This window comes from Microchirus variegatus, assembly GCF_963457635.1.
Source record: "Microchirus variegatus genome assembly, chromosome: 1".
In the NCBI taxonomy this organism is placed as follows: Eukaryota; Metazoa; Chordata; class Actinopteri; order Pleuronectiformes; family Soleidae; genus Microchirus; species Microchirus variegatus.
Window position 1 is genome coordinate 34520984 of NC_139802.1, and position 15628 is coordinate 34536611.

The 15628-nt window shown below is 40.4% G+C and overlaps 1 protein-coding gene across 3 annotated transcripts; it reads right to left on the reverse strand.

Annotated features, from left to right (window-relative positions):
• Positions 1 to 79: 79 nt before the first annotated feature.
• LOC310933199 (O-acyltransferase like protein-like) lies at positions 80 to 15558 on the reverse strand. 3 transcript variants are annotated; one of them, XM_083896627.1, is made up of 16 exons: positions 15429 to 15558; positions 5578 to 5697; positions 4918 to 5051; positions 4728 to 4806; positions 4502 to 4637; positions 4101 to 4297; positions 3670 to 3870; positions 3479 to 3578; positions 3281 to 3382; positions 2948 to 3110; positions 2754 to 2833; positions 2509 to 2634; positions 2201 to 2336; positions 1891 to 2077; positions 1353 to 1495; positions 80 to 1264 (listed from the first exon to the last, which is right to left on the reverse strand). In XM_083896627.1, exons 1-16 carry the CDS (start codon positions 15469 to 15471, stop codon positions 1163 to 1165), a joined length of 2049 nt encoding a protein of 682 aa, XP_083752753.1. In that variant the 5' UTR covers positions 15472 to 15558; the 3' UTR covers positions 80 to 1162. The 3 variants fall into 3 exon arrangements, with proteins under 3 accessions (XP_083752753.1, XP_083752754.1, XP_083752752.1); XM_083896628.1 differs by lacking the exon at positions 15429 to 15558 and having other exon boundaries at positions 4918 to 5046; positions 5578 to 7171; XM_083896626.1 differs by lacking the exon at positions 15429 to 15558 and having other exon boundaries at positions 5578 to 7171.
• Between the last annotated feature and the right edge of the window lie 70 nt (positions 15559 to 15628).

The window sequence follows — 15628 nt, forward strand, 5'->3', positions numbered from 1 at the left end:
ATTAGGGTGACCATATTTTGATTTCCAAAAAGAGGACACTCGGCCCCACCTTGAGACACAAATTCAGACAGGCTTCTCAGAGGTTTATGAACATGCTTTATTATGCCTCAATGGTGCAAAATGAACTTCTGTAATGAAATCAAATCAAATATGTAACTACCTGTAATAACCTGTAACAAAATTATAGCTCTCTTTTCAAATAAATAAATAATATGAAAATATGACCTCTTCTGTGTTAGAAAATCCAGCTTTAAATATCTCTTCAAGGTAATAAGATAAATAATAAATTAAAACAGTCTCACAAAGATACTAACCTAACTCAGTCAACTTTGCAGAAGAACTCTCACCTCGCACAGCTTTTTTATGTTTTTCAGTATCCATGTGAGCTTTGAGATCTCCAGAACCTTTATTAGAAACTGAAACATATGTGCCAGCTTTGCACACAGTGCACTCCCACCGGTCCCGACCGGGACGGTACGTGGGAAAGTTTTTTTGTAGTTCATCTGTGAAGCTGCACTTACGCTTCGGCATTTTGTGTGCAATGCTGCTCCGCTGTCTGCTCTGTTGCCGCTGTCTGTTCTGTTTCCTGTGCATGTGCACGTCGCGGAGCCGCCCACAAAGCAGCCTCTCGGGAATTACGTCACACAACAAAAGAGGTACCGTTGTATTTGTATGCAAAGCGCCGGTCAATTTAAGTACACGCTTGATGGTTCGATGAAAAACAGCGAACCCCGGACATTTTCATGAATTTATAAAACCCCCCCGGATGCCCCGGACAGGACGTAAAAAGTGGACATGTCCGGGCAAAAGAGGACGTTTGGTCACCCTAATACAATACAACCCAGTGTTCTTTAGGGCTTCATAAACAAGGTAATGGCGCAGATACACACCCAAAAAACAGTGTTAATTGGAACTTCCGGTCTATGGAGGAAGAAATGTGACAGAACCGGACTCAAAGATATCCATCCATCTGCCTCGACCGGTTGGGGTGTAAGGAAATATGGGGTAGAGGGAGATGAGGTAGAGACAGAAATAGGAAGGCAATTTATACAGTGTTGTGTAAGTTATTGAAACCCCATACTGCTGATATTGCTGGTCTGTTTAAACAAATAGACTGATATAATTAAATGCTGCCAATATTTTTTTCTGATGTCCACAGTATCTATTTAAAGTTGTATTTTAGGAAGTAGGGCTTCTCAACCAGCACAGTCAGCGCATAGCCAATCAACAGTGACGGCAGTAAGCGGCCAAAGTACAGGACCATCTACCAAGAGAGGATGGAGAAATTCATTAAAACACCACAGATGAACACACAAAATCACTTGATGTCATTGACTGTTTAAAGCACTTACGAAGTTAAAGACTGTGAAGTGAAATTGGGTTTCTTGCACTCCATTATGCACCATTATTAAAATAGGATGGAACAGATAGGCAGCAAAACTAACGTTGGAAATTGGAATCCAGAAACCCAGTGACAAGATGCTCTTGATTAAACCTGCAGCATAAAAATATGACAAAACAAAATTATATTAAACACAGACTTCTGAAATTGAGGATTTTTACCTCCAACACGAGTCACATAACTCTTCAGAAACGTGCATTCGTCCAATGTATTTGTTCTCATTTGTACCATTAAATTACATTACTACATTTGTATAGCTGAATACATTTTATTCAGTTATACAAATGTAGTAATGTAATGTTAAACAGCAAGTTGAGCTCAAAATTAAAATGCTACTTTGGTGTTTTATTCAATTGCATTTTGTGCATATGATATTTTATTATTTTTGACCTAGAAAGACCTCATTGGGGTTGAAAATGTCTTACAATAGGGCCAAGACAGGCAGCAGCAGTGTGCTGTGTAGACTCTGGAACATTTCTGTAATTTACCTCCATATCCCTCCTCACAGGCAACAATGATCCAGATGACAGCCAAAGCCCAGGCTGTTCTGTGCAGTCCCTGATACAGGGCATGCGGCACAGATGGGTAGTCTGGGGTCTCCTTGAGGACAAAGGCCAAACCAAACACCACTGCCATGATGAAAAAACTGCATAACCAACCAAGTGCTGCCTGCCACTGCCAGCAAAAGCAACAGTGAGTACATAAACATCATGTGTTCAATGTCTGGTTCAGATGTATGTTGAAAGACTTAGATGTACTGTATGATGTGATTCTTAGAAAGTCTGAAATCATTCTTACCTTTTTCTTTATGAGCTGATCTTTTTTTGTCACAAAGTGTATTCCAGTCAGGATCCCAAGTAAATATGGGCCATATCTTGTATAAGGTTTATCATAGTACTGCTTCGAATATAGAAACATCATTTGTGGTTTGCTCCTGCGAAAACATTTCATTGTATTTTAATATGCAGTGACAACATATCTATCTATCTATCTATCTATCTATCTATCTATCTATCTATCTATCTATCTATCTATCTATCTATCTATCTATCTATCTCTTCCCAAAATGTCTGTAATTGCACCAGACCACAATCCTTGAATCTTACGGTGGAGGTAGTGAATAGACCGGTAGTGAATAGACCGGCAGGTGCATTAGTGCTGTGAAAATAGCAGCAGCAGCAGTGGTGAGTAGCAACAAACCTCCTACCACAGCTGCAAACACACCTTTGTTCCTGATAAACACAAAGAAGATGTGTGAGATTACATGTGTACATTTGCCAGTGTGTGTAACTCTTTTATGATGGCACATTTAAATTAATTTTTGGAGCAATATGAAAGACATTGAACTTACAGTTTGTAAAGACAGAGCAATACAGGAGTGGTGGCATAAAACTGGAAGTCTAGACCCAAGTACCATGACCAAGATAAACACTGGAGAGAGAATTGGAAATCATACTTAGGTCGAATACAATAGGTCAATACATGTAGATATAGACTATGTCAAAAATATAGCCAGAACAACTATATCGTAGTAGTGAAACTTACCTTCTCATGAAAATGTATAAGATTGTTGAGCAACAGAACATTGGCCCACCAATTTCTCTTACAACTATTTACTTCTGCCCCAAATGTCGAGTAGGGTCCCATATTGACCGAAGAGTACACACCGACAAATAGACACAGACAGAACATATGTAGTGGCTGAACCCTGTTTGAAGTAAAGACAAAGAGAAAGTTTAGAATTTGCGCTGATAATGTGACTAGAACATCACATTTAGTTCCATTCAGATCTGGTATTAGCATCCATCCTGAGTGAAGTACAGATCTGTGTGTCTGTCAGGTACTGTAGATATTTTTGAAGTAATGAACATAAAACACCTCATAATCCTGTTGTAGAAGTAGCTGCCCACCAGAGAGACACTCAGTTTGCCCTCTGCCCTGTTGATGGAGCCTAACAGAGACTTGGCACTAAGCATACCGCTGAACACAAAAGTGCAAAGTTGCAAGTTAGATAACCATTAAAACAATAACAATAATAATCATCAATATTATTATGATACATGGTTTTACGCTCACCCAAGCACTAAGAAGGTGTCTACAGCCAGATAATATGGTCCACTCGTGATAATATGAAAAGGGCTGCTTATTATATATTCATACCATTCTTTAGCATTATCTGCAACACATATAACCACCTTAAATGAATAAAGAAGTAATGGAAATGACGTGCAGTCTAAATAAGCATTCATTAGTAAACCTTGACATACCCAAGATACTCATAGCAGTATATAGGCTATTGTGGCCACATATGATCCATAACAGGGAGAGAGCACGGATTCCATTCAGGGAGGAGTATCCTCCTCTTGATGAGACTGTGCTGAAGACACCACGGCAGGTATTCTGTAGAGAAAATGCCTGCAGCCACCGCTCCAGACAGCGTCGTGAAAAACAGACGGGTGTGTGTTTATCTATAAAGACACAATTCAAAAGAGCAAGCTCTTAGTGTAACGTGTTCCACTAAAAAAAGGTGTCACTACTGCAATAGAGAATTGTTGTACAATTGCCTTCATATCTGGTTTCAAAATGTAGCAACTGGTCTGTGCTTGTATTTAGAGTTAATTTTTGTACAATATCATGAATTCAAACCATTTTGCAGAGCAATCACTTGCACCAAACTTATAATAAATACTGTACGTACTAAACTCCTCTGAAGTATTTCGGTTCATTTCACTGCTGCAGGAGTCATTGGACTTCAAACCCCCATAAGGGTTTAGTCCAGTGTTTGTACAGCTTGCCTCTGGAGATGGACTGACATCCTTGTTCTTTTGCCACCTTATCAAAGCAGTGAACATGGTAGCTACTAGAGGAATTGCAACCATTAAGCAACACACAAACCTGCAAAAGAAGAGGTATAAGTACATCAGGAATGTATGTTTGGTGATTATCCAAGTGATCACATGTATGAATTTGTGAGTAAAAGTGAAGTTTTGCAATTATATATATTGTGTTCTCTTCTCTTAAGGAGAGGAACCTGCTTTTCAACATGCAGTTCAGTGCACAGTTTCAAAACAGTGGGTTAAAAAAATGTTATATACTGACAGACAGGCCACATATCCATGATACGATGCATCTGGAGCAATGTTGTTGGGCAAACATCGTATCCTGATCATCTCCTGAATGGACTGATTGACCAGTATTGGTGAAATATGCAATGTCTGACTATCCTGAAGTCTCTCTGTTAAGAAATTTGACCCAAGTCATATTTAAGACAAATCGTATATAGGACAGAATGTATTGAGAACAATGGAAATATAAAATCACCAACCATGCAGCAGAAGAAAATGTACGTCCTCTTCACTGCAGGAGTCAGGGACACAAACACCCACAACATACTGGACAGTTCCCTTTTGATAGTAAAAACATCTTTATCAAAATCAAGTTTTCTCACCTTTTATTTAGATGCCAAGACTACATTATATTTTCTATTATTGGGTTGTTATTATTATTATGTTTACCTGCAAAAGAAATGCCTGGCAGTACTGTCCAGAGAAAGTAGGGCCATGGGCCGATTGACACTGCTCCAGCAAACCAGTTTGGTTCTTGGCCCCTTCTGTAACATTGCCACCCATCTTTCCAGATGCATTCTGCACTGATAGATATGAATACCAAATTGTCATGTTAGCAAAAAGGTACATTAATTGCTCATTTTCCAGCAAATAGACATGAAGATGGTGTCATCAAGTACCTTCACTTGAACAGTAATACTTCCCCTGTTGCTACAACTGGCAACTATTCAGTGTTTGACAAAAGGAAAATAAAAATCCAATAAACCAAAAGACCAATTAGCAGTGTTGTAATTGTACTTGTGTGCAAAATTCACATATCTGTACTTAACTTTGCTACTTTGTAGCACATTTTACTCCACTACATTTCCCTTAACTATCTTTGTTACTAGCAGAGGAAGAAGAGTTGGTAATGGTCTGTATTCATAAAGTGCTTTTCTAGTCTTGATGAGCTACATTACACTACATTTTCGCCATTCACATGCTTCAACATGAGGTTAAGTGTCTTGGTCAAGGACACATAGACTAGCAGTGTCTTTTTCAGGTTATCTGAAGTATGTTCTTCATCATAACAAAGACAAATAAGCCTTCTCATAAAGCAGCACTACTTACTGAACACAGCATATTCCTTGGGTGTCTCCTGGTTGATTTCCCGGAGAAAAATGTTGGTGTCCTCCTCACATCTTTGAGACACATTCAAGGCCTGTGTATTCTCCAGCCCCAAACTAGTCCCTGCAAACAGAAAGAACCAAACCAAACCCAGCTCCATTTCAGGACTGACTGCAAAGATGAGAAGGGGTAGATTCATGTGACATAGGAACCAGGAGACAAAAGGGGGAGGTCAAGTGAAAGACTACTTTGGCAGTAGTAAACCCTTAAAACAAATATTGACATTGATTGTTTGTATTGAAGATGCTGGAGATGCTTTTGATCTACCTCAGTTGATATTCTAACCACATATGTGTGAAGCCATGGCAAGACCGGTCACAAGTCTACCGAGGGACTTAGGGACATCTTGAGTTATTTACATTCTGAAGGTGTGATTTCTAAGCTTTCCAACAATGTCCAACACATTCAAATCAGATATTATTTGAAGAAGGTTTGGTCATTTAAATGTGGGCACTCCTCACACTGCTTTAGGGAGAATTTTACCCTCAAATATTTACACCTTCTGAGAGCAAAGAGACAGAATCATCACATTTACATAGAACAACCCCCTCCTGGTCTAAGCTGTCAGTAAAACCACACCCTGCTCTTTATGAGCGCAGATGCTGTTGTGAGCTACACTGCTACACAGAACAATACATATACAATAGATGACAAACTGGACATAATATCCTCTTAAGATTTGAAATGAACCTTAAAAAAATATAGGAGGGGGGGCTTATTCTGTTATAATTTCTTGTCCTTACAGTGGTATGCACAAGTTTGGGCACCCCTGTACATTTTCATGATTTTCCTTTATAAATCATTGGTTGTTTGAAAAAGAGTTAAAAATGTCAGTTAACTTTATCATATAAGAGACAATCACAGGGATATTTGAGACATGAAATAAAGTTTATATGATTTACAGAAAGTGTGCAAGAATTATTTAAACAAAATTAGGCATGTTCATAAGCACCACAAAAGAAAACATTTGTGCATCCTCCTTTTGCAGAAATAACAGCCTCTAAACACTTCCTATAGCTTCTAATTAGAGTCTGGTTTCTGGAGGAAGGTATTTTGGACCATTCTTCTTTATGTTAGCTTAAAGGTCACATAGAGTGGTCCTGTTGCACATATATGTTAGTTATGTATATCTACTTACATATATTAACTTATTTTTATGGCCTATTTGCTGTAAACAAGCCGATTGAAATCCTCTTTTCTGACGCTGTTCTTCAGCCGCGATGTTTCAGAGTGAACTTCCACCCCCAGAAGACAAAGTTTTGTGATTGGCCAGTACTATTCAGCACATCCACTCTCAGAAGCGCAGCTCCCCCTTCTGGAACGGTGGATGCACTGCTCCTCATTATCAAAACATTGTTTTAACAGTGTTTAAAAATAGCTTCGTCATGACTCCCAGCCGCAGTCCCTTTTATGACTTTCAGACCCAGAGTCAGAAGACACTGTCGCTCGTGAAACACCTCCACAACGGACGTTATTCTTCTTCTGCGGTTCAATGTACGCAACCGGATGTGCCCGGACTAGTGCCTGGAGCAGGACGATCTGCTGTTCAGGAGAACCGCTGTTTGCGTAACTATTATGGGATTTTCAGAGATCTCACTGAGCCCCGAGATAACAATAAACACAGCATTCTCAGCAATGGCTGAACTGTTTGTTTCGAACCTTCAGGGCTTCATAAACAAGGTAATGATGCAGATACACACTAAAAAACAGCGTTAATAGGAACTTCCGGTCTAGGTCCGCTTTAAAAATATGTGCCACCAGAAACTGGATTTGAATCATTTATATTTGAATTTGAATTGCTAAACTTGAATAATTGCATTAAAAAACTGAATTTGAATCACATCATTTGAATTTGTATTGTTTAATTTGAATTATTGCATTGAAAAACTGAATCTGAATAGTTTAATTTGAAATTGAATTATTCAAATTCAACACTCCATGTGTCTTTGCATTCAGGTTCTCACGATTCAAATTCAGTTCTCACAATTCAGATTCAGTTCTCAAAATTCAGATTCAAATTACTGCGACATACATCCGGTTAGTTCAAGGATGAAGGAAGAGCAATCAAGCGCAGATACAGGATCTGCTGGCTTGGTGTTGTTAACAGCTGCCACGAACGGCTTCCTTAACCACTGGCTGAAGCTCTATCCTACCGGTAAGTTAACGTTAGTTTGTTTACTTGACTGGGTTTGTTTATGTGCTAATGGTTAGCAGATTTTAGGCTGACAAACGCTCATCTCATCTCATTGCTAAGTTAATGTTAGCCTACATTTACATTACCTTAGCTGAAACAGCCAGATAGATCGGAGTTTGTCAGCCTCTCATCTGCTAACCAATAGCTCCTAAAAAAGTCCAGTCAAGTAAACAAACTAACGTAAAGTCAAACTTACCGGTAGGATAGAGCTACAGCCAGTGGTTAATGAAGCCGTTCGTGGCAGCTCTTGTAGTTTGAAATCAAGACGAACACATTATTAATGAATTCGTCTGTTAACCTTTCCTGCTTTATCTCCTGATGGCACACACATGACAGGCCGTATTTAGCTGAAGAGAATTTGGCTTTATTAGCTGATTGCACAGTAGTTAGCACAGAGTTACACATTAGTGTTAAGGCACATCCTACAACACGTCTCCTCAATTGGAACAGCAGCGTAACTTCAGTGTTGTACTGTTTGAATGGCGGGTGGCAGTAGTGATGGGTCGGTCGCGAATGAAACGGCTCTTAGAGCCGGCTCTTTGAAGTGAATGACGGGAGCCGGCTCTTTCTTGGGAGCCGTGTTTTTTTTTTTTGTCACTCTCTCTCTCTCTCTCTCTCTCTCTCACTTTTTTTGTCTTCGCACCGCACGTGATTGGTCAATATGCGTGTGTGCCTTGTGTTTGCGCTGAGCAGCGGGGGGAGTTGCGGTAGTTAAGCCCAATTTATACTTCTGCGTAAAGTGCTCTGCGTAGGCTATGTAGAGACTCTGCGTCGACGCAGAGACTGTCGAAGAGCCTCTGCGTCGTCTCCGTCTGCACGGAATATTTTTTAAGTGTCCGTCACTCCGTCAAGGGACAACGGAGACGGCAAGAGCTGCGATTGGTCCTCAGGACAGGCCGAGCGAAGCTGCTCTGTGCCGGCTCTCAGTGCGCTCCGGGCGTCCTGACAGAGGCGGAGCTGATCCCCGCCGATAACGCCGCTGCCGAACTATAAATACGTCATATCTATACACACACAGCACATGTTTAGACCCTAAATGGCCAATTTCTCGCCTCAAATTATCTTAAAACTGCGTTCCGTCACACAGAAAAGTGAGAAACGGCCACTGTTTCAACAACAACAGTCTTTCGCTCTCTTTCTTTCTCGGACGCCATTGCTCACTGTAGCCAGAAGCACAACAACCTTGCGCAGCGACCCCTACTGATCGGGTGGGAAATTGCAGCGAGTGTCCGTCACCACGACGCAGAAGTATAAATGCTCGAGGCGTCTCCGTGGTGACGCAGACGGATAACGCATACGCAGTCGGAGAAGTATAATGTGGCCTTTACACTCGCAGCAGTAACACACGAACAGAGCAGGAGGGAGAAAGAAGAGACAACATCGACACATTAGAAAAGGTATAGTAGATACCTTTACCATAGTAAGAAAATGAGTGACACCAGGAAAAGAAGCAAAATCTGGAACCATTTCAATTCTGTTGACAACACAGTGGCAGAGTGTAGAGTCTGCAAGAAAAGAATATCCTACAGAGCCGGCTCCACAAACAACCTGGAGACAAAAGGGGGAGGTCAAGTGAAAGACTACTTTGGCAGTAGTAAACCCTTAAAACAAATATTGACATTGATTGTTTGTATTGAAGATGCTGGAGATGCTTTTGATCTACCTCAGTTGATATTCTAACCACATATGTGTGAAGCCATGGCAAGACCGGTCACAAGTCTACCGAGGGACTTAGGGACATCTTGAGTTATTTACATTCTGAAGGTGTGATTTCTAAGCTTTCCAACAATGTCCAACACATTCAAATCAGATATTATTTGAAGAAGGTTTGGTCATTTAAATGTAGGCACTCCTCACACTGCTTTAGGGAGAATTTTACCCTCAAATATTTACACCTTCTGAGCGCAAAGAGACAGAATCATCACATTTACATAGAACAACCCCCTCCTGGTCTAAGCTGTCAGTAAAACCACACCCTGCTCTTTATGAGCGCAGATGCTGTTGTGAGCTACACTGCTACACAGAACAATACATATACAATAGATGACAAACTGGACATAATATCCTCTTAAGATTTGAAATGAACCTTAAAAAAATATAGGAGGGGGGGCTTATTCTGTTATAATTTCTTGTCCTTACAGTGGTATGCACAAGTTTGGGCACCCCTGTACATTTTCATGATTTTCCTTTATAAATCATTGGTTGTTTGAAAAAGAGTTTAAAATGTCAATTAGGCATGTTCATAAGCACCACAAAAGAAAACATTTGTGCATCCTCCTTTTGCAGAAATAACAGCCTCTAAACACTTCCTATAGCTTCTAATTAGAGTCTGGTTTCTGGAGGAAGGTATTTTGGACCATTCTTCTTTATGTTAACTTAAAGGTCACATAGAGTGGTCCTGTTGCACATATATGTTAGTTATGTATATCTACTTACATATATTAACTTATTTTTATGGCCTATTTGCTGTAAACAAGCCGATTGAAATCCTCTTTTCTGACGCTGTTCTTCAGCCGCGATGTTTCAGAGTGAATTTCCACCCCCAGAAGACAAAGTTTTGTGATTGGCCAGTACTATTCAGCACATCCACTCTCAGAAGCGCAGCTCCCCCTTCTGGAACGGTGGATGCACTGCTCCTCATTATCAAAACATTGTTTTAACAGTGTTTAAAAATAGCTTCGTCATGACTCCCAGCCGCAGTCCCTTTTATGACTTTCAGACCCAGAGTCAGAAGACACTGTCGCTCGTGAAACACCTCCACAACGGACGTTATTCTTCTTCTGCGGTTCAATGTACGCAACCGGATGTGCCCGGACTAGTGCCTGGAGCAGGACGATCTGCTGTTCAGGAGAACCGCTGTTTGCGTAACTATTACGGGATTTTCAGAGATCTCACTGAGCCCCGAGATAACAATAAACACAGCATTCTCAGCAATGGCTGAACTGTTTGTTTCGAACCTTCAGGGCTTCATAAACAAGGTAATGATGCAGATACACACTAAAAAACAGCGTTAATAGGAACTTCCGGTCTAGGTCCGCTTTAAAAATATGTGCCACCAGAAACTGGATTTGAATCATTTATATTTGAATTTGAATTGCTAAACTTGAATAATTGCATTAAAAAACTGAATTTGAATCACATCATTTGAATTTGTATTGTTTAATTTGAATTATTGCATTGAAAAACTGAATCTGAATAGTTTAATTTGAAATTGAATTATTCAAATTCAACACTCCATGTGTCTTTGCATTCAGGTTCTCACGATTCAAATTCAGTTCTCACAATTCAGATTCAGTTCTCAAAATTCAGATTCAAATTACTGCGACATACATCCGGTTAGTTCAAGGATGAAGGAAGAGCAATCAAGCGCAGATACAGGATCTGCTGGCTTGGTGTTGTTAACAGCTGCCACGAACGGCTTCCTTAACCACTGGCTGAAGCTCTATCCTACCGGTAAGTTAACGTTAGTTTGTTTACTTGACTGGGTTTGTTTATGTGCTAATGGTTAGCAGATTTTAGGCTGACAAACGCTCATCTCATCTCATTGCTAAGTTAATGTTAGCCTACATTTACGTTACCTTAGCTGAAACAGCCAGATAGATCGGAGTTTGTCAGCCTCTCATCTGCTAACCAATAGCTCCTAAAAAAGTCCAGTCAAGTAAACAAACTAACGTAAAGTCAAACTTACCGGTAGGATAGAGCTACAGCCAGTGGTTAATGAAGCCGTTCGTGGCAGCTCTTGTAGTTTGAAATCAAGACGAACACATTATTAATGAATTCGTCTGTTAACCTTTCCTGCTTTATCTCCTGATGGCACACACATGACAGGCCGTATTTAGCTGAAGAGAATTTGGCTTTATTAGCTGATTGCACAGTAGTTAGCACAGAGTTACACATTAGTGTTAAGGCACATCCTACAACACGTCTCCTCAATTGGAACAGCAGCGTAACTTCAGTGTTGTACTGTTTGAATGGCGGGTGGCAGTAGCGATGGGTCGGTCGCGAATGAAACGGCTCTTAGAGCCGGCTCTTTGAAGTGAACGACGGGAGCCGGCTCTTTCTTGGGAGCCGTGTTTTTTTTTTTTGTCACTCTCTCTCTCTCTCTCTCTCTCTCTCTCTCTCTCTCTCTCTCTCTCTCTCTCTCTCTCTCTCTCACTTTTTTTGTCTTCGCACCGCACGTGATTGGTCAATATGCGTGTGTGCCTTGTGTTTGCGCTGAGCAGCGGGGGGAGTTGCGGTAGTTAAGCCCAATTTATACTTCTGCGTAAAGTGCTCTGCGTAGGCTACGTAGAGACTCTGCGTCGACGCAGAGACTGTCGAAGAGCCTCTGCGTCGTCTCCGTCTGCACGAAATATTTTTTAAGTGTCCGTCACTCCGTCAAGGGACAACGGAGACGGCAAGAGCTGCGATTGGTCCTCAGGACAGGCCGAGCGAAGCTGCTCTGTGCCGGCTCTCAGTGCGCTCCGGGCGTCCTGACAGAGGCGGAGCTGATCCCCGCCGATAACGCCGCTGCCGAACTATAAATACGTCATATCTATACACACACAGCACATGTTTAGACCCTAAATGGCCAATTTCTCGCCTCAAATTATCTTAAAACTGCGTTCCGTCACACAGAAAAGTGAGAAACGGCCACTGTTTCAACAACAACAGTCTTTCGCTCTCTTTCTTTCTCGGACGCCATTGCTCACTGTAGCCAGAAGCACAACAACCTTGCGCAGCGACCCCTACTGATCGGGTGGGAAATTGCAGCGAGTGTCCGTCACCACGACGCAGAAGTATAAATGCTCGAGGCGTCTCCGTGGTGACGCAGACGGATAACGCATACGCAGTCGGAGAAGTATAATGTGGCCTTTACACTCGCAGCAGTAACACACGAACAGAGCAGGAGGGAGAAAGAAGAGACAACATCGACACATTAGAAAAGGTATAGTAGATACCTTTACCATAGTAAGAAAATGAGTGACACCAGGAAAAGAAGCAAAATCTGGAACCATTTCAATTCTGTTGACAACACAGTGGCAGAGTGTAGAGTCTGCAAGAAAAGAATATCCTACAGAGCCGGCTCCACAAACAACCTGCACAGCTGAGGCACTTGGTATTTCTTAATGCCAACCTCGACCTTAATTAAAGATCTGGGTGTTCATTTTTTTTCTTTTTGTTTTGCATATTTTAATCTATATTTTATTATGTTGTGGTTTGCAGTGTTTTGTGTTGTTTCACTTTAAATTTGTTTAAAAGGAAAAAGTTGAAAATTGAAATAGTTAAAAGTTGAATTGTAAATAGTTGTTTTTGTATTTTATAATTTATTTTTTACATTTTATGTGGAGTGTATAAATAAAAGCATATTTATATAATAAACATATATGAATAAAAAGCGCGTTTTTTTACTTAGTAATTAATTTTGAGCATAATTTTTTATTGTTGTTGATAAATTAATGAAAGCAATAAAACAACCTGAGGAGCCGCTTGGGAGCCGAAAGCGCCGGTTCTTTTTAGTGAGCCGAGCCGAAAGAGCCGGTTCTCTAAAAAGAGCCGGAATTCCCATCACTTGGTGGCAGTGCTAAGCTTCATTAAGGGTTGCGGGGGTGCTGTGCCAATCTCAGCTCACATTCAAAGTTAAAATAAATAAAACATTCATACTATACAGACTTTCAAACTGTCAGGTCAAAACGTTTACATTAGAAAAGAAAGTAACGCGTCAACAACATATCTATCGAGCACACCAAATATTTAATGACGGAGCTGTCTGAGCCAGCGGATCGTTTCAACAGGGCAGGCCGAGATAAGGCTGCTCTGTGCCGGGCACTGCACTAACTGAGCGTCCGCTGAGATGGAGCTGATCACCTCCTACAAAGTCGCTGCCAAACTATAAATACATCACATCTTAATACACAAACCACATTTTTGAATTCCAAATTACTAATTTCTCGCCTCCAATGATTGTTGGGGAGGGTTGTTTTCTCTGCTGCTGTGTTCTGGCGAAAAACCAAAGCGATTATTCTGTATCTGCGCTCGATTGTTCTTCCTTCATCCTTGAACTAACTGGATGTCTGTCGCAGTAATTTGAATCTGAATTGTGAGAACTGAATTTGAATCGTGAGAATCGAATGTGAAGAGATATGGAGTGTTGAATTTTAATAATTCAGTTTCAAATTATACTATTCAGATTCAGTTTTTCAATGCAATAATTCAAATTAAACAATACAAATTCAAATTATGTGATTCAAATTCATTTTTTTAATGCAATTATTCAAGTTTAGTGATTCAAATTCAAATATAAATGATTCAATTTTTTTATTTTTTATGTTTTACTCGTTTTGCCTTGGCCCTTGCGCCCCCTTTGTCCATGGCGGGTCACATTGGAAAAGCCTTTGATCAGATTGCCACATTTGAGGGCTACAGACAGCATTTCATGTGTTAACTGAAACTATATCATAAATGATGATGACCATGATTATGGTAATTACGATGCAAGCCTGACAGTTCCTATAAAACCACCAGATCAAGTAACTTTCCCTGGGCCTACACAGTAAACTATGAGAGGCCGTTTGAGAAATAATTCAGTCTTACGCTCACATGTTATATCATGCTCTCTCACAAACACTAGTATAGTCGCGCACACTTACTATCATACTCTCTCACAAACAGTGAGTATGATAGTGTTTGTGAGAGAGTATGGTCATAAATGTATGTGACTATGATATCGTTTGTGAGAGACTATGATAGTGTTTTGTGAGTATGATGTAACATGTGAGTGCAAGACTGATTTATTTCTCAAACGGCCTCTCATAGTAAACAGCCTATTCAGGTTTTCCACTGATGTCTGTGGCAGTCTCTGTTTCTGTTTTTATGTCATGTTTTCAAAAATTCTTTGACCAGGGTTATCTCACTGTATATTATAAAATAAAAACTAATAATTATACAATTTCAACTGTATTGTATTGATTTGTATTGTATTGCATTGCATTGTATTCTATTCTATTCAGCAACACAATAGAGGAACCAAAATGTTTAGCTTGTTGAAATGATAAACTGTGATGCTAAGCAGGAGTGAATTATATTTTTGTCAAATTTACAAATGAAATTGCAGTGTGTCTGAGAGAGTTATGTTGTTGTCTTATGTTGTATGTTATCTTAGACAAAGTTCTAAGAGCATGAACATAACTAAGTGAATCTTGGGTTTTGCAGTTTTATTTGTCACCACATGGTGTGCCAATAACTGTCACTGTTGCTGCTTTCTGGTGCTTGGTGTTGATGTTGTGCAAAAGGTCTCAACACATCCTGGTCTCTCTCTTCTGTCTCTACCTTGCCTCTCTCTTTCCCTTTTTCCTTCCCCTTTCTGTCCCCCACCTCTTGATTGTCTCCCACTTTTCCTTTCACCCCAACCGGTCGAGGCAGATGCTGCATATCTTTGAGTGATTCTGATGCCTATAGTGCTTACTTATTGCGTGAACTGTTGGGTTTCTCTTCTCTGTATAATATTGTAAAGGTGCTTGTCTTACTATGGCCTTGAGATAATATAGTGATTTGGTGGATATTTGATGGATTTTTAGGACAAAAACATCTTCCACAGTCTTAAGTATTTAATGTGACCTACTTGCTTTGAACTGGTCAATGAAGGAGGTGGAACAATTTCTCATGAAGCCCTTATATCTTCCCCAAAGTGGACCTTTTCAGTGAGGATGCTCACAGGATGGGTATCTCCAAAGTATTGGTCAGATAGGAAATCATCTTTGAACATCAGCCTGGAACAGAGGGCATCCTCTTCCTCACATCCCATCTCCACGGGAGCAGCTG